Source organism: Syngnathus leptorhynchus, chromosome 2 (genome assembly GCF_054491065.1).
Source record: "Syngnathus leptorhynchus isolate UIUO chromosome 2, UIUO_Slep, whole genome shotgun sequence".
Classification (NCBI taxonomy): domain Eukaryota; kingdom Metazoa; phylum Chordata; class Actinopteri; order Syngnathiformes; family Syngnathidae; genus Syngnathus; species Syngnathus leptorhynchus.
This window is the reverse complement of record NC_141196.1, coordinates 1,437,251-1,465,030: the sequence shown is the minus strand read 5'-3', so window position 1 is coordinate 1,465,030 and position 27,780 is coordinate 1,437,251. Positions and strand designations below refer to the sequence as shown.

Here is a 27,780-nt window from a genome sequence, read left to right as displayed (position 1 = left end):
TTCTGCAGCTCACTGAAATAATCAAATAAATAAATTAAGCCCACAAAGCATTTCATAATGCCGGATGGTCTGTTGATTTTTTGGTTGTTGCAAAAAGCTAAAGTGGGCTAGCAACTATATATTACCTTGTCTTTTTTTTTTTTAACCCAGACATCATTAAAATACCTTTGGCAAAGCTCATGTAGGTTATTTCTCATTTTACGCATACCCCCACCTCTCCCCCTGACATCTTTTTGGCAACGCAATGTTACATCACCTGAGAAAAATCCAAATAAGGTTCTGCTTGTCCAGCACTTATACGTCTCCTCTTGTTTGAAAAAATAAAAACGTGAGCACTTGAAAACACCGGCAAACAAAGCTGCGTGCGGGGGTGGGGCTGGATTCATTTGATTTCATAAATTAAACATACATTTGGCTCGCCGTCTCGTACCTTTTTTTGTTGCACTTTCATTAGCTCGGCATAATGAGAAAACTCGTGTCCGGGGCCGGAACGAGCCGAGCTCATTTGAAAGCGCACCGCAGGGTTTGCAGGCGGCAGAAATGAAAGGCCATGTTAGCGTGTATTCCCTGATTTGATCATCTTTAGGCTTGTGGTACCTATTTAATCAGCTGGACAAATTCTTTCGACGCAGTTTTTAAAAAGAAATTGAAAAGAAAAAACATTTTAATTAAACATTTATTATTTTATACTATATACTATTTAATGTGCTGGACAAATTCTTTCGACGCAGTTTAAAAAATATATATAATAATTAAAAATGTATTTAAAAAAAAAAAATCTCCTGATTGCATATTTTTGTTGTGTAGCTACTTCTAATTACTGACTTTACTCTTGTAACATTTCTTCAAGAGTTAGCTTATTTAAATGCCCGTGGTAATATGTCACGTGGGATTACGAGGGGGAAAAATATTCTACGTTTGGACACTTAACAGTCTTGCATTTTCGTTCCATATGTACGCAGCTAATTGCCGTCCGAAAAACGCGCCCATGTACCTGGCAAATACATGAATCAGAGCCCAAATGGCACTTTCAACTTCATTAGCCAGGAGGTAGACAGATACATTAAGTCACGCCTGCATGTGGAAAATGTGCCCACATCAGCATTTTCATCCAGAGTGGGGCCCTTTTAATGAGTGGGGGGGGGGATTTTATACTACGCTGCATTATTCAATTAGGCGGCAGAGAAAAAAAGTCAAGTCTGCTCCCGTGGCGGGTGCAGGATGGGAAAAGTCATCCAAGATCCAAACGCTGAGGAAGGTGGGCGTAGGAAGGGTATTGTCAAAAAAAGGACAATGCAACGGAACGCCGCGTACGTTCGGCAGCGGGCGTCTTAATAATGCGCAGCCGCCTACGCACAGAGCCATCAACCTGCATATGAAAACAGAAAGCTAATATTTCTACTGGACCGGCATGGCACACATTAGCGCTGATGACAGTTGTTGAATTGCAAATGTCCTCCACGGCGCGTTTTTGCTTCAGCGAGTTATTAGAGCGACTATTTAGCATTTGCTTCATTTCTCCGAGTCGGAAAGTCTCGCGCTGAAAAAGCAAAGCCCGCCGCTCTTTTAGTAGACTAAAAAAAAATCGGGGCGGCGGCACCGCATTGCCGATCTACGCTACGGTCAGCAAGGTCACGAGACACGCTCGGAACTGATGGCGCTCGTTGAGCCGTTTCAGACCGGCGATTGGCGGGTCCAGCTCAACTGCGACCTGAGTAAAAAAACCACCGACTAATCTAAAATGCATGGCGAGTTTACAAAGTTGGCCCAAAGCGCAGTCGCCAGTTGGTGTTTATTCCTCAAACTACAGCGCAAGCCAAAGACAAACAATAACGGGGAATCAAAAAGGCAAAACGACGGGTCGTCTTGCCGGATCGGCATACAAATAGCATCCTTTTTGTACGTGGGAGAGTGAAGAGAGCTGGGATTGCGTTCAAAGTCTTTGAAATCCTCGAAGGCGGCGGGCAGGGAGCGTCATGTGCCAAGTGGCAAATTGATCATGACATGGCGGCATGGAGAAAGAAGAGGCCGGAGTGTACCGGCATGTCAGAGGCACAGAAGGAGGAAGCTGTGCACGCTAACGGGCACACTAACGCGCACGCTAACATACGGGATGATGCATTTTTGGGCTACATTTGATTGGAAAGCGGCAGATGGCTCAAGGGCTGAAGTTTCACGTCAAACTAAACACAAAACAAACTTGACACATTCCGCATTTCAAACTGTAACTTTGCCCTTACGTCGACTTGATCTACCTTAATGCTAACAAGACACAAAGTAAAACGCCACAGACAAAATCTGAAATTGATACGCAGTAAATATTTATAGATTGAATATTTGGACACACACAGTCAAAATCGTACACGTTCACTCATCACAATTATTTGAACAAATGAATTATTTATATGCTGTGAAATTTTGTATGTCGCCGTCTATGATGTAAAATCAAGTAAGCAGTTAATCAATGAGCGAAAAAAATATATATCCGAACGAATCCAGGTAATATTGTCTCAATAATATGAAAGCTAGGTTGCCCAACCCCCCCAAAAATGTCTTTAAATGTTGTATTTGCACCGGAAATTATGCCACTGGCCTGAGCACGCATCATTTGACAGTTGGCTGTGGCTGCGCTCTTAATCACACTTTGAAAGCCTCCGTTTTGCTCAATTGCTATTTTGGAGCTTAAACACTCCGGTCTTTACAAGTCGAACGCATTAGGCTTGAAAACCTTGGAATATTAAAGTCTGCAACCATATCTGGGTGAATCCTTGCTTTGCCTTTTATTGCTTTTTGAAAAAGAAAAAAAAAATCTGGTGGAGAGTGACCATCTGGATAAAGCCTGCAGGATTTAGTCATATATCCAAAATGGCAAAAAGAAAGTAAATCTGCCACTGAAGTATTAGGCGGGGAGGTCAGACGAGCGAGTGAGCGGAGGGCTTAAGCCAAACAATCTGCCGCTCCCAAGCAAAACGGAGCTTTCAACCTGCTGGCGTTGGCCACTAAAATATTCATCATAAAATGTTTTATATGACAGGCTGTTTTGTTTTGCTTGAGTGAGAGCTCAAGCCTCGGCCAGATGACAGTGTGTTTTATGTCAACGCTTTTAATAGTTAATCAGACGGCCCGTCGCCGAGAGAGGCTCGGCTTTTTTACAAAGGCACGCGGGACGCTACGGATGAAAACCGGAAACTTTGACCTTACCTGGTCGCTGGCAGTGGCGGCGTCCAACATGAATCGGCGAGAACTGGAGAACTTTCAAATGATGCCGCTCCAATTCTTGCGCAGATTGAAAAACAAAAAAGCGCTTTAGTCTGGGATCAGATGAGTTCATTAATTAGAGGGTGATTAGTCAGGTTGATAACCCTAACCAAAGAAAACATTGCATTATTTTTAGTTGAACTAAGTTCAGTAATTGCATGCATATACTAGAAAAATATGAAGCATAAGTAATTCCAAATGGATTGAGACACTCGAGCTACACAGTTTGTAGCTCAAAACAAATATTTCAAACAAACCAAACTTTTCAAACAAATGAAGTCCATTTCATACCAGTTGCACGTGACCAGGAAACAGGCGTTCCCTTTTTGTTTTTTTGTTTTGGCTTTCTATACTTTGTTCCCCAGCTCCATACTGGTCTGTAGCCAATATGGCCGTCCCTGGCATCTGACAGGAAGTTTGGTGAATAGTCATGTGGCTGTTTTTTTCTCTGCCCCCTGCAGGTGTGGAGGGGAACTAGTGGCTATTTTGTCTGAATGATCTCTGAAACTGTTTGTTGATGTAACACAATGTTTCAACAAAATACAGAGTAGGAACAAGGCAGCTGTCTCTCGGGCGCTCCCCCAGTTGACTGGTGCTGGAACATCTCCAGAAGGACTATTTAGCAAGCTAGCGGTGGCTGCAGGTTGAAAGACGACGCTGCGCCACCCCCTCCCTTCTTCCACGACCAATTAGCGATTCCCTTTACAGTCACGACGACGTTGTGTTTTGACAGCTAGCATTTTTTCTGGATTGACATTGAACCCTCCTCTCTGGTTTGATGGCCTTTAATCTGGTTCCTCAAACAGAGCCTGGAGCCGAGCTTTAGATTAAAGGATTTTGCGTAACGGTGGCCGTCTCTTTGACCTCGGGTTGGTTCTCCTCCCTTGAGAGCCGGGCCTCGTTAGCGGTCCCATCAAACGGAACGCACGGCAAACACCTGATAACGTCTACAAGGGATGAAGGCGAAAGCCGTTCATGCGGACACATTTCCTTTTGCTGGATTTCAAGTCAACATTTATTGATTTGAGAAAAGATTGAGCAGTTGATCTGCCACCATTTCCTCTTTACTATTCTAGCACGCTAGCACGCTAGCACGCTAGCACAATGCGGACACATTTCACTTTGCTGGATTTCAACTCAACATTTATGTATTTAAGAAAAGACAGCAGAATATAAAAAACTATATAGGTTTGACTGTAGTTGAGCAGCCACCATTTTCTCTTTACTAGCTTGCTAGCACTCCTAGCTAGCCAAGACCGGCCAGAAGTGCCCGGGAAAAATGTGGCACTCTCTGTCGTGTTGAACATCCACATTCCTTCACCAGGCTGCGTACATTCCACCTCTGGCGCCTGACTCGCAACAACAACAACACACCAAAAAAAATCAAAAGCGACTCAGCCGTTTCAATGTCAAGAAGAAAGATGGAGCGAGCGTCTTGACGCAGTGCCTCCAGTCAATGGCGGCAGGTAAACGCCAAGTTCAGGGCCAGCCTCTAGTCACATTTGCGCACGTCGGCGGCGTTTTGTTGATGGATGTTCTTTTTACGCCGCCTCCTGAAGAGGCATGTGCCCCTTCTTCACAGAGCTGACAATCGAAACGACGGCGGAAGAATGTCTGGCGTGTTGCGTAACCTCAAAGTACAATTTGTATCGTCATCACAAATATTATTTGTCATTAAATAAGGCAGGAAAGAAAACACAGCGCTGATTAGGATTTACCGACTTTCTCATCTGAGAGATTAATTAAAAGATTGCCATCAAGAAGGACATAAAAGTTCTGTCCGTTTTTTACGGCGGATCAAAAGTGGTCGCCAAATCGTTAAGATCATTCACACTGGACGCACACATTGAGTCGCTCGCTCGCTCGCATGCTGCCTAAGCTTCTTTGTGATCCTCTTCCGTGCCTTTTTCTTCATCTTTTCCATCTCATTCTTTTCATCGACTTTCATCTACTTTGGTGTACCATTTTTAAGCCGCCCCCCCCCCCCCTCTCTCCGCTTGGTCGAGGGATGGATTTTTATTCGCAGCAAAAGAAGACGCCTGCTTTGTCCCCGTGCCGGATGCTGAAATCTGACCTATTTTGCCAGCCAGACCGGGAGGCATCTTTTCTTCCCCCTCTTTTGCCCCGATTTTACCAAGTCAGTCAAGCAAAGCAATTCGTGAGGGGGAAAAAAAATCCTTGTTGGCCAAAAGTGCCGCGGTCGTTCTCATTCGAGAAGACCGGGGGATGTCAAAGTTCAGATTTATTGACTTCATCACGGTTTCGGAAAATTGCAACATCTGCAAAAACGCGGCACGCTTACACAGGCCGAATAACTTGAGGTGGATGTCCGCAACTGGACCACGAGCCTCGAGTTTGAAATCATTTTTCCATTCTTTGCCACCTTGGACAGTCACCTCCCTTCATGAACTCAACGATTCGATCCCTCGCTGCCTCCGCGGCCGTTGAAATGAAATGAAATTCTCCTCCCATCGACAAAAAGTCTGGAGAGCCGTGATTTCGATCTCAGCCTCCTGAACCGCAAGACCCCGGACGGGTTTGTTGCTACTAATTGAGCCTGGATGATGATACGGAGCGAATCAAAGACTACTAAATGCATCTGGAAAATGAAGCAAAGGAATGTTGACAAAATATCTCCAAACGCTCCCAATCTCCGCACCATAAAATCCGATTCATCGAACATAAATCGGGAATAGTTGTTGGAAGAAAAGCTGGGTGATTAGTCGAGACTGATCACGCAGTCTTTAAATGGACTTTTGCACATTGGTTATGTGTGTGTGACCCCTATGATAATGACGCTATTAAATCTTTAGCTTAAGATGAATTTGCTCACCCCCTCCCTCCCTCCCTCCCTCCCCATTCTCTGTCTTCCATCTTCCCACCCTCACGGGGCCGAACACTCACTTCCTTCCCGGGCCGCATTATTAGCGTGCATTGCGCTCTCCTGCCTCTGCAGAAGCCATTAGCCAAGATTAGCAGAGGAAGAGCCCCGGATTCTCCCTCTCTCTCTCTTTCCCCCAACCCCTTCCATCTCTCTCTTTCTCTCACTCTCTTCTCTTCTGGCCGTCATGCACGCTGAATGATTAGCTTCCATTATAGCGGGGGTCTTATTGTGCTGACAGCGGCAGCTTCTGATCCCGGTCGTGGCCATTCAAAAAAAAAAAGGAATATCAAATAAATAAATAAGAGATTTGCTCCCTGTATGTGTGCGTGTGTGTCAAGAGAGATGACGTGAAGGCTTTTGGAAACAAAGAGGGTGAATGAGGAAGAACTCGGAGCATTGATTGCTTCTGCATGTAAATCGAATCCGGTCTTTTTCTTCACGTGACTGTGTAGGCAGAAGGTAATGCGGCGGCGGCGGCAGGCTTAACGCTAGGACACAAAAGATTCACACAACCTCCGCCTAGCAAAAGTCAATGCAAGTCTTGTTTGAAAGGAAGCTTGCTGTTCTGGAAAGAGAAAAAAAAAAATGTTTTTCAGCAACTGTTGCTAACTTGATGAATGGGTGCAGATAAACGATGGCGTGAGAGATTCACAGCATTGTAGTCATCATTACAACATATTTGTCGGGAAAAAAAAAAAAAAAGGTTAGATGCGGTTGGTAGGCCGTTAAACGGCGCAAATTGGTGTGATTTCCTTGTAACTGGGCGGAGGGATTTCTTTGGAACATCAGCAAGTTTGGCCGCCCTCCCCTCCCCTCTCCTCCCTCTCTCTATTTATCTGTCTTCGCCTCGCTGGGCTTCTTCCTCCGCGCTTTGCTGAGCTGCATTTCAATGAGCTTGCCCCGAAACGCGCTGTCAATATTCCTGACAAATCTCCAAAGCGTGATATCGCAGGACGCGGCGGCGATGGAGTTCCAGCGCTTTTTTTTTCCACTTTGTAAACGTTTGCTCCGTCATCTCGCGTCTCCTTTCTTCCCACTCCGCATATCCTCCGTGTACTTCCCTTTAAAATGGCCGCCGTCCAGTTTTTGAATGAGTGGCGTGAAAGTTGTTTCTTCTGTTCTCATGAAAGCAGAAATGGCTGCTTGGAACCAAAATGGCCGCTTTTCGATTTATTTTCCAGCCTGATACAGTTTGCTGCGTCTTCTTTTTGTCACGCTGAGTTCTTTCCACTAAATTTCACGTCGGGCGATATTCTCATCTTTGCTGCCGTCCACGAGGAGCTCCTGTGATTGAACGTGCAAATCCTCCCGCATCTCGCTTGCCTCCTCCTGGAGCTCCTGCCCCCCCTCCCCTCTTGATTTGCAATCTATTTTCCCTCCTCTGCTCTTGCCAAGAGCTGCCGTGGCTATCTCCTCCACTCTTTTCAATCTCTCTTCACTCCGCCACGCTACTCTCTTTTTGTTTTCCCGTCCTGCCCCCCCCCCCCCCCCCCCCCCCCCTGTGTTTCTCACCGGTCAATAATGAAAATTGCCGGCTACCTTGAATGGATTACGTGGGCCCGGGGTAGTTTGCTTGAAGGTGCGGCGGTGTCAAATAAAAAGGCCCGGGTCATTTTCCTACCTGCCTTCCATCACACACACTCGCCGGGCCGACACCATCAATGACAGCGCGTCATCAACTCAAGCTCCCTTGCTTCCCCTCTTCCCTCCCTCCGGTCATGTATTATGAATGTTGCCTAATTACGCAGCCTGGAATGCTTCACACGGGGTTGGCACGCGCATTTGTTTGCTTTGTATCTCTTTGCCGTCGCTCTTGTATGCAAAATCCTTGCGCGATTTGGTTGTTTGTTCTTTTGGCGCCGCCGTGCTGAGATCAAACAGCGAGCAGATTGAGGCGCCATCCGCGGTCAACCCTCGAGTTGATGCACAACAGGAAGCGGGAGGGAGGAAGGAATAGCGCAGCGGGCCGGGTTACGCCGCCAACCTAATCCTCAAAAGCCCCCTCGGAATCCAAAATATAGCCCCGGCGTTTGATTCGCCAGTTCCCCAAATTGCGAGTCGGGAGCGGGCCCCCGGCTCTGATTTTTATTTGCTCGGGTCCCGTAAATAGCGGACTTAGTGGAGAACTTTTTTTTCAAACCACAGGTTCGAAGAAAGTTAGCGCAGAGAAGCAAATGATGCTGCCTACACGTTTGTTGAACAAAGCTCTGCTAGCCTGATGCTAGGAAAACGCTAGCATTGACGTTAATTGGCTAACAATTTTCCTATCGTTTTAAGAGTGAAAGCCCGTTTCAGGTAATCTAAGTTACAAACGCTCACAGAACGAATTCGACTCACAAGACAAGTAAAAAAAAAACTACGATTGGTATTTGCAGTCCAATTTGTTCCTTTGGGATCACTCCGGGATTTCTTACGAGCCGGCCGGTGACGCACCAAAGCCATCAAGCGGACCCACGAGTGGGAGGACGTTTTGAAAAAACCGGTCAAGCTCTGACTGACAGCTCCGCCGCCCAAGTGGAATACAAAGAAGGCAGAAAAAGAAACAGTGACCAACCAAAAGATAATCGGAATTTGGCCGCAAAATGGCCGCCAAAGAGGAGAAATTCGCGTTGATCATAGAAACCATAGAAACACTCTTGCAAATATTGCTTCATTTCTGAGCCGGCTGAAAATGTGATTCCCAATGAGGATAAATGAAACCATTCCAAGCCCGCGTCGAAAAAAATCTGCTTTTCAAATCTTTGCGCTTGACAAATGCACTGTGACGTTCTCATTTCAACATTGACGCGGACGGATTCGGAAACCAGCAGCAATCCAAAAGCGCGGCCGCACGCTTTTGCATGTCACATCCGTTTAGGCGCCGCGTCAGTCGGCCACAGAAGACGGCAACGTGAGCTTGCGTCATGTTTTTGGGTTTTTTTTGTCCTTGCTGTGTGGGCGCCGTGCGATTGTGTGCCAATGTGTGAGTGAGTGTGTGTTTGTAAGATTATCCTTTTAAAATGAACAAGGAGGGGGGGAAAAAAAGCACCAGACGCATTTGCATATTTTTGGAAGGAGTTGAACTATTTTACCGCAGTTGCAAGAGCAAATACTCCTTTTTTTTTTTTTTTTTAAGGGAAAAGAGAATGAAAAGCATCTTCGCCCGAACGCCCGCGAGAGGAGCTTTGGGGGATCTGATTTCACAGCCGCTAATGAGCATTCAGCATCGGTCTCCTCCTCCTTTGCCTCGCCGGCTAATGCGTGACTGACAAGCCGAGGCGCTTTTTTTTTCATTTTCTTTCCTCCTTTTTTTTGTTTTGCTCAATTGGGCTCGAGTGAAAGCGCCCTCCGATGCATCGAGCCTATCATCAGACGCTCATCTTATAGACACCTGTCGCACTTTGGGTTTGAGCCCCATGAGATGATTGTGGCCAAGGTGTGCAGTGGCTTGGGCAGCGTTGGCGAACGTTGATTTTTTTATCTTATTTTGCCAGATTACTGCGTTGGTTGTCTACTTAAATTAGACCAGTGGGGATATATACCTGTGGCAGAGAGTTTTTTTTTTTTCAGAAATATTTGCCAAAGAGAATTTTTATTTGTTTGTTTATTTAATTATTTATTCATTTATGTATTTTTTTTTATTTAAAATTTCAGCAATACTTCACTCTGCATTTCATTTGTTTTACAACACATCAGGGAAGAGTGGGGACCCGAACCGATTTTGACCCTACGAGGCTAGCGGTTGAAAGCGCTAACATTTCCCGGGATGGCAACAGCGCGCGCGCATGGTTGGGCCAGCCGGCCAAAAAATGTCTGTTTATGTATCAGCTCGCCTAAGCCGATAAAGGGCCAGAGATGCCTTGAAAGCGTTCCAAAGCAATCCCAAAGCTGCCGTGCCGACATCCGGCAATAAATCACACGGCGGTGATGGCAAAGCCTCGCTCGGCCAAAAAGGAAGGCCAGCGCGCTGACATATACGACCCAAGCGTAACCACGTCGTCAACCGATTCCGATGAATGATTCACGCTCTTTTTCATAGAAAGAAACGTAAACAAATTCAGAGGGGGGAGAGCTGGTGCACAAAAACAGTCAGGGTTGCCGTCATAGTGAATCCCTGCAAAAAAAAAAACGAGCTCAACGACTTTACGAGAGTACCAGCGAAAGGTAATCACGGCAAATTAGAGAAATTGCTTTGTTTTGTGAGCTGGCCTAATTTTTTCCTTTGTTTTCACTTTGCAACTCGCAGCAAAGCAACTGCTAAACTGTGACCAGTGGGCGGGGGGGGGGTCACTTGCAAAGATCTTGCATTCTTAATCCAGTTCAGATTCCGTATCTAGGGTAAACCCTCCGAATCCGTGCGTGGATTTAAGACCCACGCGTGCCCAGATGTCCCTTCCAGAGTACAAAGAAGAAGAAAAAAGCAGCCGCGAGTCATTGTGCAAAAAATACACATTTGGAGCTCTTTTTTTTTTATTTTTTTTATTTTCACTCCGCAGCAGTGTCAGTTTCCTAAATGGGGGAATTTGTCCAAGACCAAAGAGAACCTCGAGCCAGCATATCTTCATTTTGCACTGCAATATGTTCAAACGGAAATCCTATTTTATTCATGTGGATTCCGGCGGTCTCTCGCTATCTCCCCCCCCCCCCCCCCCCCCCCCCCATCCCATCTTGGACCTCCTCCGCCTGCTGCTCTCTGCGGCGAGCGCGCAAATTAATTTTCAACTTGTTATTTCTCTTTGAAAAAAAAAAAAAAAAGAAATAGCAGGAGAAGCGAAGAAGGAGGCCCGGGTCGCCCGTTTGATTTGCTATTTGCCACCGCGACCTACACACGAGAGAACCTGATCAAATTCGAACAAGATTGCGACACTCCGCTCGACACGGGCCGTAATGGAAGCGAGCGACGGCTGCAACCCGACACGCCTCGGGTTGACGGGGTCGTGTAAAGGAATGCGGGAATTAAATAGACCTCATTAGCGGCGCCGGGGGAAGAGCGACGGGGGCATTCGCTCGCCTCCTCCAAGGTCTTTTGTGGCATAAAAAGCCAACGTGGAACGTTATCGCGTGGATTTACGAGGCGACGGGACATTCATCTCTTTGGCTACCTTGTTAGCATTACGCCTTAGCGCTAAAGTATTGAGATAAGCAGAGACGGCAGAATTAGGGCGTGATGGATGATTCGCGTGCGGCGTCTAATATTCCTGACAGACGCGAAAGGGAAGAAAAGAAAGTCGCTAATGTTGACATCCGGATAGGCTTGGGAGGAAGCCACTCCGACGTCTGAATGATCTAATGGACTGTTGACAAACCCAAGGCCCGGGGGCCAGATACGGCCCGCCACATCATTTTATGTGGCCCGCAAAGACAAATTTGCAATTACTGAAGTTGCAAATCGCTACGATTTTTTAAAAATAAATAAATAAATTATTTATTTATTTATTTTATTTTAATAAAAATAATTAATTAAATTAATTAATTTATTAATTAACAGTATATATACTGCCTATATATATAATATATATATATATATATATATATATATATATTGTATATATAAAAAACTGTTTTTAATTGTCTGATTTGAAAGAGTTATGAGGCATTTAAAAATTTCAAACATTTATTTGAGTCAACAGTCATCATGGCCCTCCGAAGGAAACTATGACAACAATGCGGCCCGCGACAAAAATAGGTTTGACACCCCTGATCTAATGAGCGCTTTTCGGTTTAGCGGCGTATCAACTGCAGCGGAGTGACCCCTCAATTTACACCTGGGGGCAATCCGGCCGGCCCCACGGGGAGCGGCCGTGTGTGCGGAATTGTGCTTCGCAATTCGCTTGGCTTTCATCTGGTCACCGACGAGGATGGGGAAGACCAACGAGGACATGTCGCAGATAGAAAAAAAACGAATCAAGTCCTCGCGGGGGGAAAAAGTGCTTCGGCGGAAGGACTCGGTTTCATCATGGCGGGTTGAGAGAATAAAGAGGCCATTTTGACAAAGTGCAGAAAGTAAAACGTCAAGAAGAAAAGAAAAGGTACAAATCCAGTCGATGGAATACGGATGAGCGTGAGCCTCGACGGCCTTGCGCCGAGATTGTCTTTTTTTTTGTCACTGCGAGATTGAGAAGGAAACGCCAGAGTCAGTTGTCCGTGAAGGACACGGCGGAGCGGCAAAGCAGACTCTGTGCCTTCATATCGATTCCACATCAAAGATACTTCACTTCTCTGTACTCGTCACTATTATATGTCAGTCCCTCCCCCCCCGCACATGTCACCTGAAATCAATAACCATCTCGCGCTCACTCCCGGCATATTCAATATCTCCGGCATCATTCCGCCGCTTAGCATCGAGAAGCTCCTCTATGTTCTGAAGTTGGGTACAAACACGGACTCGTTTGGATGACTCGATAGGAAAAAATCAACTGACGGGGTCGAGGCCAAGATGGAATGTGGCGCCCACCCGCGCCGGCACGTAGCAGGGTGCCTGTTCCGCAGAGCGGGAGATTTTGGAGGGAAGTGGGGGGGAGTTCCATCTGGTGGCCCGCTAACCTTCGCTGATGAATGGAGCATTCCGCGGCTAGCAGCTGCCGCTAGGGTGATGGCCGCGCATGCACATGAGGACAAAGTGCTCCCGGTGCGCAGGCACAGGTGCAGGTACGCTCATTACCAGGGCTTGACTTCTTGTAGCCTCGTATTAGCGGGGAACCATTTTTTATTCTGGGCACTGCGATGGATGAGCTTCTTGCACGTCGCTCACCCAAGGCTTGAAATTGCCCAAACCAGGCCGGCGACCAATCCGGGGTGTACCGAGCACGTTTATAAAACGGGTCTGAATTTTACCAAAGCTAAAATTGCCTTGTGTGCAACAAAAGCGCTTCAGTTTGTTTTTATAATCCCCCCCGCAGTGTCATTCCGCATTATTTTTACACATTGTGCACAATGACGGGCGGAGATAAACAAGTGAATGAAGAAAAATAATAATAAATAAACAATGAACAATAAATACATAAATGAATGATTGCTAAATAAACACTTAGCTTATCGCTAAGTGGCGAGAGCGACAACGCGGCCTTCTCCAAACTGCCATTAAACGACCCTCCCAAAATGGCCGACCAGTCGGTAATGAGATCTAACAAGAGCAAAATGAAAAGCTTCAGAGCGAGCGCCGTTTTGGTTTTGACAAGTCGGTGGCAAAAAAATGGAGCCCAAGTGTTAGCTAAGCGCCTCGACAGGGTGGACCGTTTTACATGCGGATTAGCGCGCCTATCGCCACCATCGCGTGCCGATGTGACGGCTCGATAGACGCTGCGTCTTTGATGCCCGGCGAGCAAGCGAGGCACCGAGGGCCCCTTTATCCCTTTTTTTTCGCCCAACACACTGATCCGACGTCTCGGAGCCGCCGGAGATGGAATAGATTGCATTGTAAGACGTCTGCCTATCGCTTGTCGCCGCTTACATCGTACACCTTGTAAAATGATAGCGTTGTCGTGACGACAGAGATATTTTAGCATCGGTTTGCCTCGGCAGCTCCCTTCCTCTCCCTTTGCTTCTTAATCTCCCGCCGCACATCTTCATTATGAAAAAGTGCGCTTTCATCCTAATTCCATTTTCATCCATCAAGCGACGGGGAAGTCTGACCTCGCCCGATCCCGCCTGAGAGATGGCGCGGCTGGGGGCGAGAGTGACGGCGATGGCCAGATAAGAGTTGTGATGATGAATGCGGACACGACACGACGGCGAGGAAACGCCGAGCGAGGAAAACAAACTTTGGTGGCTTGTCAAAGGTGTAAGCAGGAGTTATTGTGCTTTGCATAAGCCGCCAAAGTCATCATCATTCCTCCTTCCCTTCATTTGCCACCCCGCCTGTATTTGAAGTTCTCTCTCTCTCTGTCTGTGTCCCCTCCCCCCCACAACAATATTTTCCAATTTTACTTAATTGGTCCTGACATCCACACTTTTTTACTGCCATTTCTGTTTGGCGATGTGCTGTGAGTTCTTTTTTTTTTTTTTCTTCTGTCCAACATGCGGCCGGGCTTATTAAAGGCTGAGTAAAGGGCGATTTGAATCATGTCTCTTCCTCATTGTGTGCATCAGAATCAGAAATGCGGTGGATGGAAGCTGTTACGCCAGCGTGTGCGAGCTACGATAAGGACGCTTGGCAAAGGAAATGATGGCGTTGGGCAATAATGGCGTTTTTTTTTTTTTTTAAGATGATGAGTTGAACGCTCGCTCCATCCTACGCCAGTCCATTTCGGTTTCCTATTGGATGGCAGCCCCGAGCTCCTGATGACTAAGGATGTGAAATAAAGTTGTTTATCACCACCGGCATCAGGGGTGGTCAAAGGATGGCCCACGGCCTACATGGTCCCCCCCGAGTTCTTTTATCTGGTTCTTAAAGCATTTACATTACCAAGATACATTACATTAATTTATTGTAAATGACTGAATAAAGTTGAAACTATTTAAATACAGCCTTTATAAAGTTTGCATTTTTTTGCTTTGAATTTTTTTTTGTTAGTAATTGATGAGGTCACAAAACTTGAGAATGAATTTCTATAAATTGCGTACATCACCCATGCACCCATATATTTTCTTTTTTTTTTACATATTTTTTGTTGCCCATCCACCCCTCTGTTTTGTTTTATTTTGTTTTCTCCTCTGTCTCTGACAATTCATGTTTCGATAATATCGTTCATCCGGCTTCGCAATTTTCAATGTAGCACAACAAGTTAGCGTCTCCTTCTCACATCTGCCACAGCAAAGGCGGAAATTCACATGGGGCCACTTTGCATCAAGTCCAGACCAATGGCGGGGCTCCCCACTGAAACCCGGACTCGTGTCACAACAAGTTGACGTTGGCGGCGGCCGCGGGCTCGTTGCGACCTGACAGTAGCAGGCCACTGGTCAGACGCGCTGACGGATCCCGCAACATGACACCTAACCCCCCCCCACCCCACCCCAGCCTGACACGTTAAGATGACAACGACAAAAAAGCATCACACACACATAGGCACAAGGCCCTTCAAGTCAAACAAAACGGAACAAAGCGGAAACGGGTCAAAGTGAGGCAGAATCTTGGCAAGTCCCAAGTCCTCCAATTGTCTCTTGAAGTCTGAGTGGAGTCAAGCGGTGATTGGATCCCCCCCCCTCCCCTCCCCTCCGCCAACTGTGCAAGCTGCCAGGCAGGAAGGTCATTTGCTTGACGGCAAAGCAACAGGGTCAGTTTGAGGACTGGCACGCCTCCACCCGTCCAAGCGAGCCCACTCGAGTCCAAAGCAAAACGATAAACACTACGTACATGCATTCCCCCCAAGAATCGTATCTCACTTACACCAGCGACTTAATCCGCCTCTTGAAGAGCAATTAAAAGTTTAGCGCAGACTTAAAGAAAGTAAACGTATGATCCCGACAGACACCATTGAAAGTCATAGTTTTGACCACAGAAAGTAAATAAGTGTTGAGAAATGGACTTGTCTGTCTGTCTGTCTGTCTGTCTGTCTGTCTGTCTGCCAAGAATGAATAGAGAAACAACATCCACTTGAGAAAAAAAGACAAAATGGTTCCTGGTCCTGGTCTTACCTCCCACTAATGTGTTCTCCGTCAGCCTGCGTGCACATTTTAAGCAAAATGTTCAAAATGACGTTGAATGATGGATCGTTTGAGCCCAAGTAGAGCAGGACAGCAGATTTTCTTGGTGGATTCAAACGATGAACTCTGGAAAGCGCTTTCTACGGGAGTCTGGGGTGTTTTTTTGGAACTCGCTAGCCTGGTTTCATCTCCTCATCCTGTCTTTCCTTACGGGAGGAATGCGCAGGCGGAGGATGACTGACGGGGGAAGGAAGTGAAGAAGAGAGATGGAGCTCCACGGTGGGCGGGCGGTGGGGAGCGGCGCTCGACCCCGAGATATCAGCCGGGCCGAAACCTTTGACTCGGCGGGAGTCCGTTCTGAGGAAGCCGCCGCGTTTATTGCCAACATTCCAGAGACTCACCCTTGTTCAAATTCCCCCCTGATCGCTCACCTAAGAGACTTCCCACAATAGATCATTTGTACTTTTTGGACAATACCGCCACTGTGTTGTTGGAAAAAAAAAAAAAAAAAAGCTGCCGCTTGATCGGGTTGCAATTGATGACCCCCGTGGACATTCACCTTGAGGGCGTTTGTCTCATCTATCAGCCAAGTGATGATTGTTTGAATTCAAACGAGTAGAATTACAGTCAGCTTTATCTGCCGGCTATAATGCGGATATTCGCCACTCTCCCCGTGTTCTCGGGTGGCGTCCCCCAGGGCTCCGTCTGCTTGCCCATTAAAATTTGAAAAGCTGCTTCATTACAAACTTGATTTGCGATTTTTTCGCTTAGTCATCCAGCTTAAATTTTGAGAAGCTCTTTCCATCTCCTTGCTACCATCTGTCAAAGGTATTTACAGCTGGACCAGCCAGCGTTGAGTGCTTGACTCCAAATAAGTCCAATTCCAAACATTACAAAAAACTCATTTTTTTGTTGCGGGCCACATCCGAGTTATGGTTGTTCTTGTTGGGCCATTAATGACTTAAATATAAATGAGTGGGTGTGGATATCATATACACACAACAGTAAAGTTAAAAAAATAAACTTATTTTGAAATTGGGACTATATATAAAAAAATTGCAATATCTCACTGTTATCAAAGGGAAATACAATTTTGAGTTTTGGCATTTGAACAAGAAACATTGATTTTGATTTAGCGGGCCACGTGAAATCATGTGGAGGGCCGGATCTGGCCCCCGGGCCTTGAGTTTGACATTTGTGTTCTAACCGTTTGGGATGGGGATAAAGAAAATGAAAATCCAAGAGGTGGCAAACGTTGCTTTGTATTTTGACCGGCTTGACCCGTACTTGAGTCAGAAATCCGCGTGTTGTCCCCCCCCCCCCCCCTGACAGGAAATGGGCTGCCTTAAGCCTCCAAATCTACCTGCGACTTTGCTTTACATTGTTCATCTCCGAGGATGGCAGCTTTGCTCAATCACCCGCGGCTGTCGCAGCTGGCTTTCAATCACAGGCGCCGACCCCCTCCCAAAAAAAAAAAAAACCTCCGCCCCCCTCGACCCCCTCTGAGAGGTCCCGGCATCTGGCAAGCATAAAGCAAACGAGTGTTAACTTGTAATGAAAGTGGTCCATTAAAAGGCAGGCCGGGCTCAGCGTGGGGGTTAAGCCACTTTGCGTGCCTTGCAGCAACTCCGGGACATCTTTTTCCCATCTCTGAATTCAAGGACGACAATCCCGGATGGGAGTCATGGGGCTGCAAATATCCACACTGCCCCTCTTTCCTGAGTTACCATTAACATAAACAAAGTTGTCTCTCAAAGAGATTTGTCGCGGGGACTTTTATTGGCTTTCCGCTAGGGCAGTCTAGTAAAACGCCATCTAAAGTAACGGTCGGGAATAAAAGCTTAGCGAGATGGACGTAGGCCTCCGCGTGTGTTTGTTGTGTGAGTGCTTCCCTCGTTGGATTTGAGTGGCAGACGGGTGAACTTTAAGGCCAGGAGGTGGCGAGAGGGTATGTTGGCGTTCAAGGCTTAACAAATGCACAAAGCCCGGAAGGGTGCTGAGAGAGGGTCAAGTCTGCGCCGCCGCCATTTCCCTCAACGCTGATAGACAGCAAAAAAAAAAAAAAAAAGATTGCACATTTTGGCAGAGAGATTCTTATTTGGCTTGTATAGTAATCCTCTGCTGCAAATAGCAAAAAGTTACAAGTCAAGTGACGATTCAGATGTAGCTTGACTTGCTTCGTTCGCTTTATGTCGCACGCAAAACGTCCGAGTCAGCATCTGAGTCGGTTTTGGTGACCGTATTTTCCGGACTATAAGTCGCACCAGCCATAAAATGCATAATAAAGAAGAAAAAGACATATATAAATCGCAGCGGAGTATAAGTCGCATTTTTGGGGGGAAATTGATCTGACAAAATCCAAGAACGGACATGTCATATCGAAAGGCAATTTAAAATAAAAATAGAATGGCCTTAGACAAACTAAAATTCGATAGCTGCGCGGCATATTAGCAAAGTCTCATTTAAAGCACTCGCTCGCCGACGCCAACCTGGGAAAGAGAGACTGAAACGCTTCTCAGATTGAAAAGTTTGAGAGCTGAGAGGAGCTGAGAAGAGCAGAGGTCACGGTGCAGATGGTGCTTACAGCAGATTCCCATCCAAAGCCCGCGGCAATCCTGGCGTGAACTCCGTCTGCAAACACATTAGCTTTCCGCCGCCATCTCGCTACGCGGCCAATAAAGAAGGAAATTCAGGTGGAGAAAATATTTCCCCCCAGCTTCATTTCCACAAACTAATTTTCTCTTTTTCCTCGCCCGAGTGTTTCCAATTCATTAGGCGGCATTCATTGCGTTTGTGTCACTGAGAAAACAGTTTTGCCAAGGACAGTGCGGCGAGACAAATCCACAAGCGACACCTCAAGACCCAAAAAAAAAAAAAAAGTGTTTGGGTGCGTAAACAAAACAACGTCGAACATCTTAACATGGACCCGAGTGTTGCTACACTCACCGAGTCGTTTTTCCCGTCTGGGTCCGCGGTTTTAATTACACAACAAATGTTTGGCTATCCAAGTGAGATCGGCATATGAATATTTATACCGATTCATTTGTTGAGTGTTGCTTGTAATTACACGCAAACATGATTTATTGCCAGGATTGCCGTCTGCGTCAGTCAGCCAGACAACGCCAACTCGGTGAAAGTAACTCAATAAATGCACGTTCGCAGTGGAACGGCGTTGCCAACGTTCAGAAAGTTGTTGTTTTTTTTTTTGTTTTTTTTTAGGATGCGTCACGGCAGCATACAGAGAAAAAATAAATTGGATCGCATCAGAATAGAAATGAAATCATGACTTCGAGAAGCAAGAATGGCCCGGCGACAATGCCGTGACAACGTTAGCATTAGTATACCAAGCGCATAGAGCAGTCGTCGAGACGTTTGTTGTGATAACGGCAAAGACGGGGCCCGATCGAAGCTTTCGCCGCACTCCGTTCTGCCGTTACTCCCGATAGCGAACGAGAGCTACAGAGGCGGTGAGGGAGAGCGACCCAGACGGTGGGGGGAGGCTTCTCCTTTAATGAAATGCTCTTACTGCTTAACTCACTGACACTGCTCAATAACACCTTCGATCTAGCAACGCGTATCGACAGCGGCTCCTCCGGCGGAGACTCGGCCGGCCGGATCGGAACGCTCGCTCTTATCTGCTGCTAAGACTTGCCGGGCCCTCGTTCACTCACCGTCCTTTTGTCGATAAATGAGTGAAAAACATTCTGCTGGCTCGCACCAAGGCCGAGATGTTTACAGGTCTGCTCCGTAGGGTCCTATCGATGCATTTGTGGGTGTTAAAAGTAATGAAAGTTGTCAGAAAGTACCGGAGGGAAGGTTTCGACGTGCTCCTCGGTTGCAATGATGGGGAACACGGGACAAAAGACCGTTTTCAGTTGTCGTCAGCGCAAACAAACCACCATCAACAGTATTAGTCCGCATGCTAAGCTACGTAGCACGTTAGCATCAACTCACAAATGTTAGGGAGTAGAGGCAAAGCAGACAACACGGGCTGCATCGGAAGAGAAGCAAACACAAACTTTCAAGGGCCGCCAACCAAATAGGACATTTCAAAGGAAAAAATGAAACCTAACAAAAAAAAAAATAAAGCACTGAGATTCCTCAAGCTAGCCCCAACGTAATAAGTTTATTGCTTTGGCCGGAGTACAAAAAGAATGAATGGCTGAGTTATTCAGGGAATAACAGAGGACACATTCCCGAAAAGATGAGCAAAGATGTGAGCGCCCCGCGGCCATTTGGGGGAAGAATGACTTTGTAGTAGCTAGCTTTAGCGTCACCGTCCGACCGAGAAAGCCTCTCTTAGGAATCTTTCTCCTGCTTTTGTTTCTGCCCCGAACTGCCTTCCGAGGACAGAAATCCCCTCTAAGCGTCCCTTTTGTAGTGACCACCGGCAATTTGGTTTCTCTTGTAGCCGTTTCGCCGAGTGACCTTCTCGGTGGTGAGCCAGCCCCAGGACCCTCACCAGCAGGGATCGCTGCAGAGCTGCTACGACAGCGGCCTGGACGAGTCCGAGACGCCCAGCAGCAAGAGTTCGTCAGGGCCCCGACTGGGCGCCCTGCCCCTGCCCGAGGACAGCTACGAGAGGACCACGCCGGATGGCAGTGTCGGTGAGGCAGAGCACATGGAAAATGGTAGGGGCAAACACTGAAAGGAGATCAGATCCAGGGAACACATACACCCCACATACTGGCCAGAGCGTTCCAAGCAGGATGGCAGGTAGACAGATGTCCAAGCGTGTATTTCAAAACCAGGATAAGGGATTTCGCCACGACATGCGTACAACGCGGCACTTGGGCGAACCGTCCATCCATCCATTCCACTTTCTAGTCCGTCGGAGCCCAAAGACCAGGGTTCGTACATTCAATCGTACCAAACCATAGTCCGCCTGACAAATATCAGACCTTTTTCAGGCCAACGTTCCCCCTTTTTTTTTTCCTGGAGGCCGCTTTGGATGATTCCCAAAGAACGTCTTCTCCGCATTGTATCTCGCCTTGTCTTGGAAATAAAATGGAGGAGGGAAGGGGGGGGGGGGTGACCACAGGAGGCTAATACCCTACTCGAATTGGTAAGAAGCTGTGTTGGCAGTTGCTGTGTATTTGCCTGGAGGCCTGCGTGAAAGAGCTAATATTTTTCTAAACGTGGGATAGACCTGCTGTGTAAAGACTACAGTCTTTGAGTGAGTCGGATGAATTTGAACGACACGCGGTGGGGTGAATGTGATACTCATATTTAACAACTCGAGGTCCGCGAGTCTGGAGTCAATCTTCAGACGAGAGTTCAGGTTTCTTCATATGCTATCATTTTCCATTTGAAGACAAATATGAGTAATCAAGATAACCGGATTAAGGACCTCGCCGTGGCTCTTGACGCACGAGGACTTGCGCAAACAGATGTCCGACGTCAGATGAGCAGCTGGCTTTAATATAGACTGATGGGGGGGGGGGGGGGCAGATAGAGCCACCTTGGAGATGCGTCAAATAAAATAAAAAAACAATCTTTGGACAGTCGGCACTTTTTTTTTTGCAGTCTGTTCCTAACTGCCTGCCTCCACGAATTAGGCGGGGAAAAAAAATTCTTGCCATCCAAGCCCTTAAAAGGAAGCCAAAGTGTCCTTGAGGAAGACCTTTGCTCACCGACTCACACATGGCCGCACCATAACTCATTCAGTGCCATTGACGGTTATAGACGTCAAAGATATTAACTGGGTTGACAGTGAATGAATGTGTCAGTTCAACACCTAAGTGCAAAATAAATGCAATGATCAAAGGTTAGGGCAACTGCTCGAGCCTTTAAGGGGGGGAGGAGCTAACAATTCTCATTTGGATGTCAATTGTTTTACTTCTACGGCGTGATGCCGTTTTTCCCGCGATGAACTCGCCTGTCAGCTCCCTTCCAGACAGTTTTCATCAGACCTCCTATGTCGCGCTTTCATCAAATCGGGCGACAGGAGTGTTAAAAAATTCTCCGGTTGATAGCAGATCTTAAAAATGGAGGCGCGCTGACTACAGGATATGACTCAAGAGTACGGCATCTGGAATGTTGCTGCCTTCTTGATCACGCTGCACAGCTGGACCCCTTTCACTTATTCATGAGCTCGCCCCCACACTCCATCAGATATTCACAAAATTCGGCGTCAAACAGCCAATTAAATTCTTCTGGCGAAGTGCCTCGTGCCGTCTTATTGATCAGCACGTCACTCCGAGGTGGCGTTTTCCCAACCTCTTGGACTCGATGGGCAAAAATCAACAACATGCCGCCGCACGGTCGCAAGCTAGGAGCGCTACGTCGAACGTTGGAAGCGGAAAAGTGCAATTGAGTCAAAAATGGCCGACCTCGGTCAAGGTGACGGCTAGATGTGTGTTTTGGTTTTGGAACATTATCGATTGTCATGTACGCTTCATATATGTCTGTAAATGTGGCGATAGCTTACTCGCGCTACGAGCTTGATTTTAGCACAGTCCCCCTGGGACCTGTTTGAAGCTGCAAAGTTCAACCACTTGACACTCTTGTCTTCCTCCCACCTTTGAAACCGTTCAGCGGTCACATGACGAGGTCGGCGTAGCAGCACGGCGTTACCTTTTAGCTTAGCTTGTTTGGACTGAATTTACCGTTCCCGGGGAAGGCGTTTTGCCCATCTGTATGTTTACTGACAACTTTGCAAGCAAAGCGAGTCGCCGGGAGCCAGAAAAATCGTTAAAACACTCCCCGCAAGCCGAGGCGGCACCTCGAGGATGATCACTTGCAGATAGAAGAACCTTTTACTGGCCCGGACACCGCTGAGAGTTCATTCGCGTCGACCGCCGAGACGGATGAGGAGTGCAAATATATTGCAGGCTCTAAAAAGAGTAATAGCTGGTCCGAGCAAGCCTCCCACACTCTTTGGCAATGGCTGCCAGACGGGGGAGCAAACGTTTCCCTCACTGGGAGATTACAATTGTTCATAAGGCAAAAGACAAAAGACAGGTGGGGAATCAAAACGCTTTTTCTTTACCTTGAGCTTTGAGAGGGTTTTTTTTCGAGGGGAGTAAGAGCTTCCCCACTCCACACTTGTTGTTATGTCTGGCATTTTTTTAAAGCCCAGTTAATAACGAGGATGCGTGAGTGTGTTAACGAGGTAGGCCCCGATAGTGGGGCCAGATGGCAAAGAAAGTGTGTTTAATTAAAACCATTCATATTTCAAGAGCGAGGGCCGCAATAACGGAGCTGGTCTTAGGATTGATTTCCCCAAACGTGGCGGAGGGATGGATGGTTGTGCAAAGCAGAAGGCACCAAAGCATTTTCTATCCCCCTCCCAAAGGTCACGGCCCCTGGGTGCGCACATATTAAAACACACACGTGCAACAACGGCAAGCTGCACAAACCTCTATATCTAAATATTTATATCTATACATCTAGATATCTAGATATTTTGATATCTGTCTAGATCTCTCTCTCTCTCCCTATCTCTCTCTCTTTTTCCACACCACCTGTATTTTAAGTACGACATAAATACTGAAAAGTCTCTCTCTCTCTCTCTCTCTCTCTCTCTCTCTCTCTCTCTCTCTCTCTCTCTCTCTCTCTCTCTCTCTCTCTCTCTCTCTCTCTCTCTCTCTCTCTCTCTCTCTCTCTCTCTCTCTCTCTCTCTCTCTCTCTCTCTCTCTCTCTCTCTCTCTCGCTCTCTCTCGCTCTCCATCTATTTCTATATCATCTCAATGTCTGTCTATGACGTTCCACATTATGTGGTGGCCTTAAACTCTTAAATGTTCTTAAAACAAGATCATCTGGTTTAGGTCAATACACAAGATGTCAGGGAGGTTCTATTGTAAACAGTTTTTGTTGTTGCTCCTGTAGATTTTATACGGCGTGCTCCCATCCTATCCATCACCTGTTCCTTGGCATCCCTATTTCTTTTGGTGATATCCCCCCAGGCAAGGCGAGATAGGCAGAACAAGAGGACCCGGTGAGATAACGCAGAGCGAGGGAGCCGACAGCCGTGAGATGGCCGCCGAGCCAATGACTAACACGGCAGAACAGAAGCTCGGAAAGCAGATGGAACAGCGGGGAGGCGGGAGAGGCCTGGGCGATATAGAGGAGGAAAATTAATTCATCAATGTAAAAAAAAGGGAGAGAGCGAGAGAGGAAGACGTAGAGGACGGGGCGAGGGGGGAAGCATCGTCGGATAAGACGCCAGTGGGGAGTGGCGGCTGACAGAGAAGTGATTGATCACTGCTCAGCTGGAGCAGGCAGGTATTCAAATCATACCCTTGTGGCGCATCCAAAGGTCCGGTTTCCTCCTCACTGCCTCTGCACGCAAACACTCATGAGCCATAAAGCCTCCGTTGTGCACCCCCAAAATCCCTCCCCGTGGATTCCGGAGGAAAAGATACGTCTCGCAGGAACAGACTATTTGGACAGACACAGTGTGTGTGTGTGTGTGTGTGTGTGTATATATATATATATATATATATCTGTTTACATACACATATATATATATTCAAATTCAAATGCAATAGCAAGCCGGAGAAGCGTTTCTGAACTCGATGGCCCCTTGCTTTTGTTGAAAATGCGAATACATGCTAAAATGTGTTGAATCGCCGAGTGATTTCTGAGTTGCCGCACAACTCAAACACACACACACACGACACAGTTTGTCATGGCGGCGCACAGACATGATTGTGTTTTTAATGAGGGCCCGCAGTCATATTTATGTGCAGTCAAGCAGAAGTCTGGCTCGGATTCAAACAATTGCCGTCCCCCTTTTTTTGTTTTTTTTGTTTTTTCCTCTGGCTAGCACGGCGCGGCTATAGCGTGCAATAACAGGTGTTGCGTTTTGGTGAGGTCCCTCCCACCAACATTATTTTGCATGTGGGGGAGGGGGCGTGTCATGCATTGTGTAAGGAAATGTGAATAAGCTGTACCGACATTGTTGTCCTTCCTTTGAATACCTAATTATGCCAAGACGGTGCATATGTTGCCACACACACACAATCAAGTCAGTGTGTGTGTGTGTGTTGTCTTCTTTTCTCACTCAAGTTAGATGTGCCGGAATAAAAACACGCACACACACATTGAGGCGTTCACACATATTGTGTAGGTTTGATACTTGGACGGCGGCGCCTCATGCATTCATTCATGTCGCCGGCAAACATATTTCACAGTGGAGGAGAGGGATGGCGAGGCACATACGCTCGGTGCATAATAACTCCCGGGAACAAGTTTCTCCTGCTACATTTGCTTCACGCGTCGCCACGACAACGAGGCCACACGCTGGAATTTGCCGTGATTGTCAAACGCCACGTCTGATTGGAGCTCGGAGCGGACCCAGTGAAAACGAATCCCTCGTTTTGGCCAAGGAAAATAAGGACAGCCGTATCTTCCATTTATCACATTGAGTCGATTCCCCAATGGACGGAGATTACACACCTCCTTCCTCACCATTGGGACCTTTTAAGATAGGAATCACCAAAATGTGTAGACAGGTTTTTTTTTTTGGGCCGGCCGGCCTTCGCCGATGTTTGCACATGTTCTCATCCGAGCCCTCGCTTTGTATTATGTATGCGGCGGCCGGCCCCCACCGGCTGCTTAACCTCTGACATTTGAGATAGTTGTTGAAATAAATAAGAAGTTCTGGGCCGAGAGAACGGCTCGCTGCCCTCACGCTTCCGAGACGGCGACAGATGTTCCTATCCCGATGGTGAACCGATTGCTCGTTGGCGTTCGGAGACTTCAATCTGTTTCATGTGACTCCCTGTTGAACTTTTCTGTTAAATTAAAGATGAAATTGCAAAACCGCTACCTAAAAAAAAAAAAGGCCCGCTAACTTGCATGCTAATTAGTAGATGCTAATTGCAACGGTTTAACCCGTTTGGCAGCAGATTGAACACAAATAGGTCAAGAAGGGTCATATATTCTTTATCCCCTGCGCAGAGCAACTGATATTAATGATCAGTTCAAGGCAAGACAAAGAGACAAGGGCTGCCAAGAACGCAAGTGTGATTCATAATTTCTCTACCATCTGTCTGTCTTATACTGCCCCCAGGTGGTCAAAATGGGCACACTTCAAAAGTAATATAATATTTATATACTTTTTCTTATTAAAATAAATCCTTTCAATCATTTTGTTCTTTCATTGTAGGGGTCTAGAACAGATTAATGGCATTTCCATTCATTCAATTGGGAAATGATCATTTGAGGCATAAGCGTGAGTTTCTTTTTAAGAAAGTTCTCCATTGGGTTGAGGTCAGGGGGATGATGAAATTGGCCACAACACGAGTTGTTCTCACAACAGCCAAAAAGCCAAAGATTTGATTCCTCCCTCCTTTTTATTTCCTTCAGCTTTATTCCAGGGGTCCCTGCTCACAGAGACAATTACTCCGGTGAAGAAATCCTCTGCAAGAGGATGGCTGATTACACAAGTATCTAAATATTGCAGGATGCTCATTATCTCCTAACCCTGAGCCATCAACCCCCCCCCCCCCCCCCCCCTCTCCCAAAGAGGGAAAGCGGATGGCGTTAATTCTCTCCCGTGGCGGCGTGGAATCTTCTGCGTCCGACAGACTTCGTCCATCACGGCCGACGTCATGCGTGTTTTATGAAGACCGAGCGCCGTCTTAGTCTTGGTGGCGCGTCCGTTAGGGCAAAGTAAATTGTGCACATGCGTGACCCATTTGAAAGGCGACGGCGTTAAGTGCGTGGCATGTACGGTACACAAGACGTGATTGTTCCCGGCGCCTTGCCCTCTTTTCTCGGATTTGGAGTCGCAGTGAAAACGTTGTCAGCAGTATGCAAAGACGCTCGCAGAACACAACCCGCTGACGGCTCCAGAATTATCACGGTGGGGACTGGAGGGGGGGGGGGGGGGGGGGGGGGTGCTCAGCTGCCATTTTCATCTGCTATGAATATGCATCCAAAAACTGGAATGGAGCAGCAGCCCCGCCATTTTGGCTGTTATTTTCTTGTAGGGCTGAATAATGAATCCATTTCATACTGGCATGGCGATGTAGTGGAAAGGAAGTTTCAAATCGCAAAAGGCTACAATTTTGGGGTCAGCAACTTCGATTGAAGTAGCTGACCCATCTTTCCTATTATTTAACGGTTCATTAGCTTTGATCGGAGCAGAGGCCTAACCGATATGACTTCATATATAATAGATCAGTCTGGAGAGAAAAAAATTGTTGCCGCACCGTTTGTGTTCAATCTTAATGAGTTACAGCACCGCTACACACAAGCTAATTAGCGTTAGCACGAAGCTCACAGAAGACAAAGTTATGTGGCTGTTTCGGATTACAGAACGCAATCGCTCGCGAATTAGCATTAGCATGAAGCTCACAGAAGGCAAAATGATGTGGCTGTTTCAGATTCAGAACACAATCGTTTATTTCTGTGGACCGTCAAGTCCACCTGGTGGCCCAAGCATCAAACAGCCCGCAGCGTCGTCGTCTTTTAAATAAACGGGCCAATGTTTGTCCCCGGAGACGAGACGAGTCGAGCGCGGGGTCGTAACGTGACTCTGGCCTCGAGCCAGGTGACTTTAGGGTGAGCTTTACACACAGATTAACCCTTCGAGCAAACACGCTGGGAACACACCTGGCAAAGTATTTGGACCGGCGCCCTCCTGTCCTTTTGTTTGTGACCGAGCCCGCAAACTAATGGCCCACCTGCGACGCTAAACCAATCGCGTAGAGTTTTTTTGTCTGCGGCTTAATCTGCGCCCGAGGCCATTACTTTGCCAGACGGGTCGCAAAAGCCTCTCAAAGGGCCACGAGGGATCGGCTCGAAGCAAGTGACGAGCGCATTTAAACGGGTTTTTCGGGAGTCGAGCCGCCCGCCTACGTCAACTTTTTTATCTCGGGGTTCGGCGGTAGGGGGGGGAAATCTCGTCCGAGTGACAGATTGGGTTCACGTGTACGCTGTGTGCCAAAAAAAAAAAAGTTTGATTCATTCTCCACGCTCTCCGAAAGTAAAACTGCCCATCACCTCACGTTTGAATCGGAGCTCAATCGTCTTAATCCGTGACGGATTGCTCGGACGTGCGCGCACATTGATTCATAAATACAAAGTTGTGGAAAGGAGAAGAAAATAAAAAAAATAAATAAAAA

The 27,780-nt window shown here is 47.0% G+C and overlaps 1 protein-coding gene and 1 long non-coding RNA gene across 3 annotated transcripts in view; one reads left to right on the top strand and one right to left on the bottom strand.

Moving 5' to 3' along the window:
* LOC147059990 (uncharacterized) overlaps positions 1–3,660 on the bottom strand; it is a 132,417-nt gene extending 128,757 nt beyond the window's left edge. The window contains exons 1-2 of the long non-coding RNA XR_015068705.1: positions 3,550–3,660; positions 3,202–3,276 (exon numbers count right to left, since the gene is read on the bottom strand). This is a non-coding gene — a long non-coding RNA (uncharacterized LOC147059990). The remainder of the gene's footprint in view (positions 1–3,201; positions 3,277–3,549) is intronic.
* The window catches only part of pcdh7b (protocadherin 7b), a 66,600-nt gene that overhangs the window by 15,249 nt on the left and 23,571 nt on the right, over positions 1–27,780 (top strand). Inside the window, exon 2 of one of the 2 annotated variants that reach the window (XM_085935946.1) lies at positions 20,115–20,310. In XM_085935946.1, the coding sequence (XP_085792072.1) occupies positions 20,115–20,310 (196 nt within the window). Of the gene's footprint in view, positions 1–20,114; positions 20,692–27,780 lie in introns of those variants that run through there. The other variant, XM_085935937.1, reaches the window with a different exon arrangement.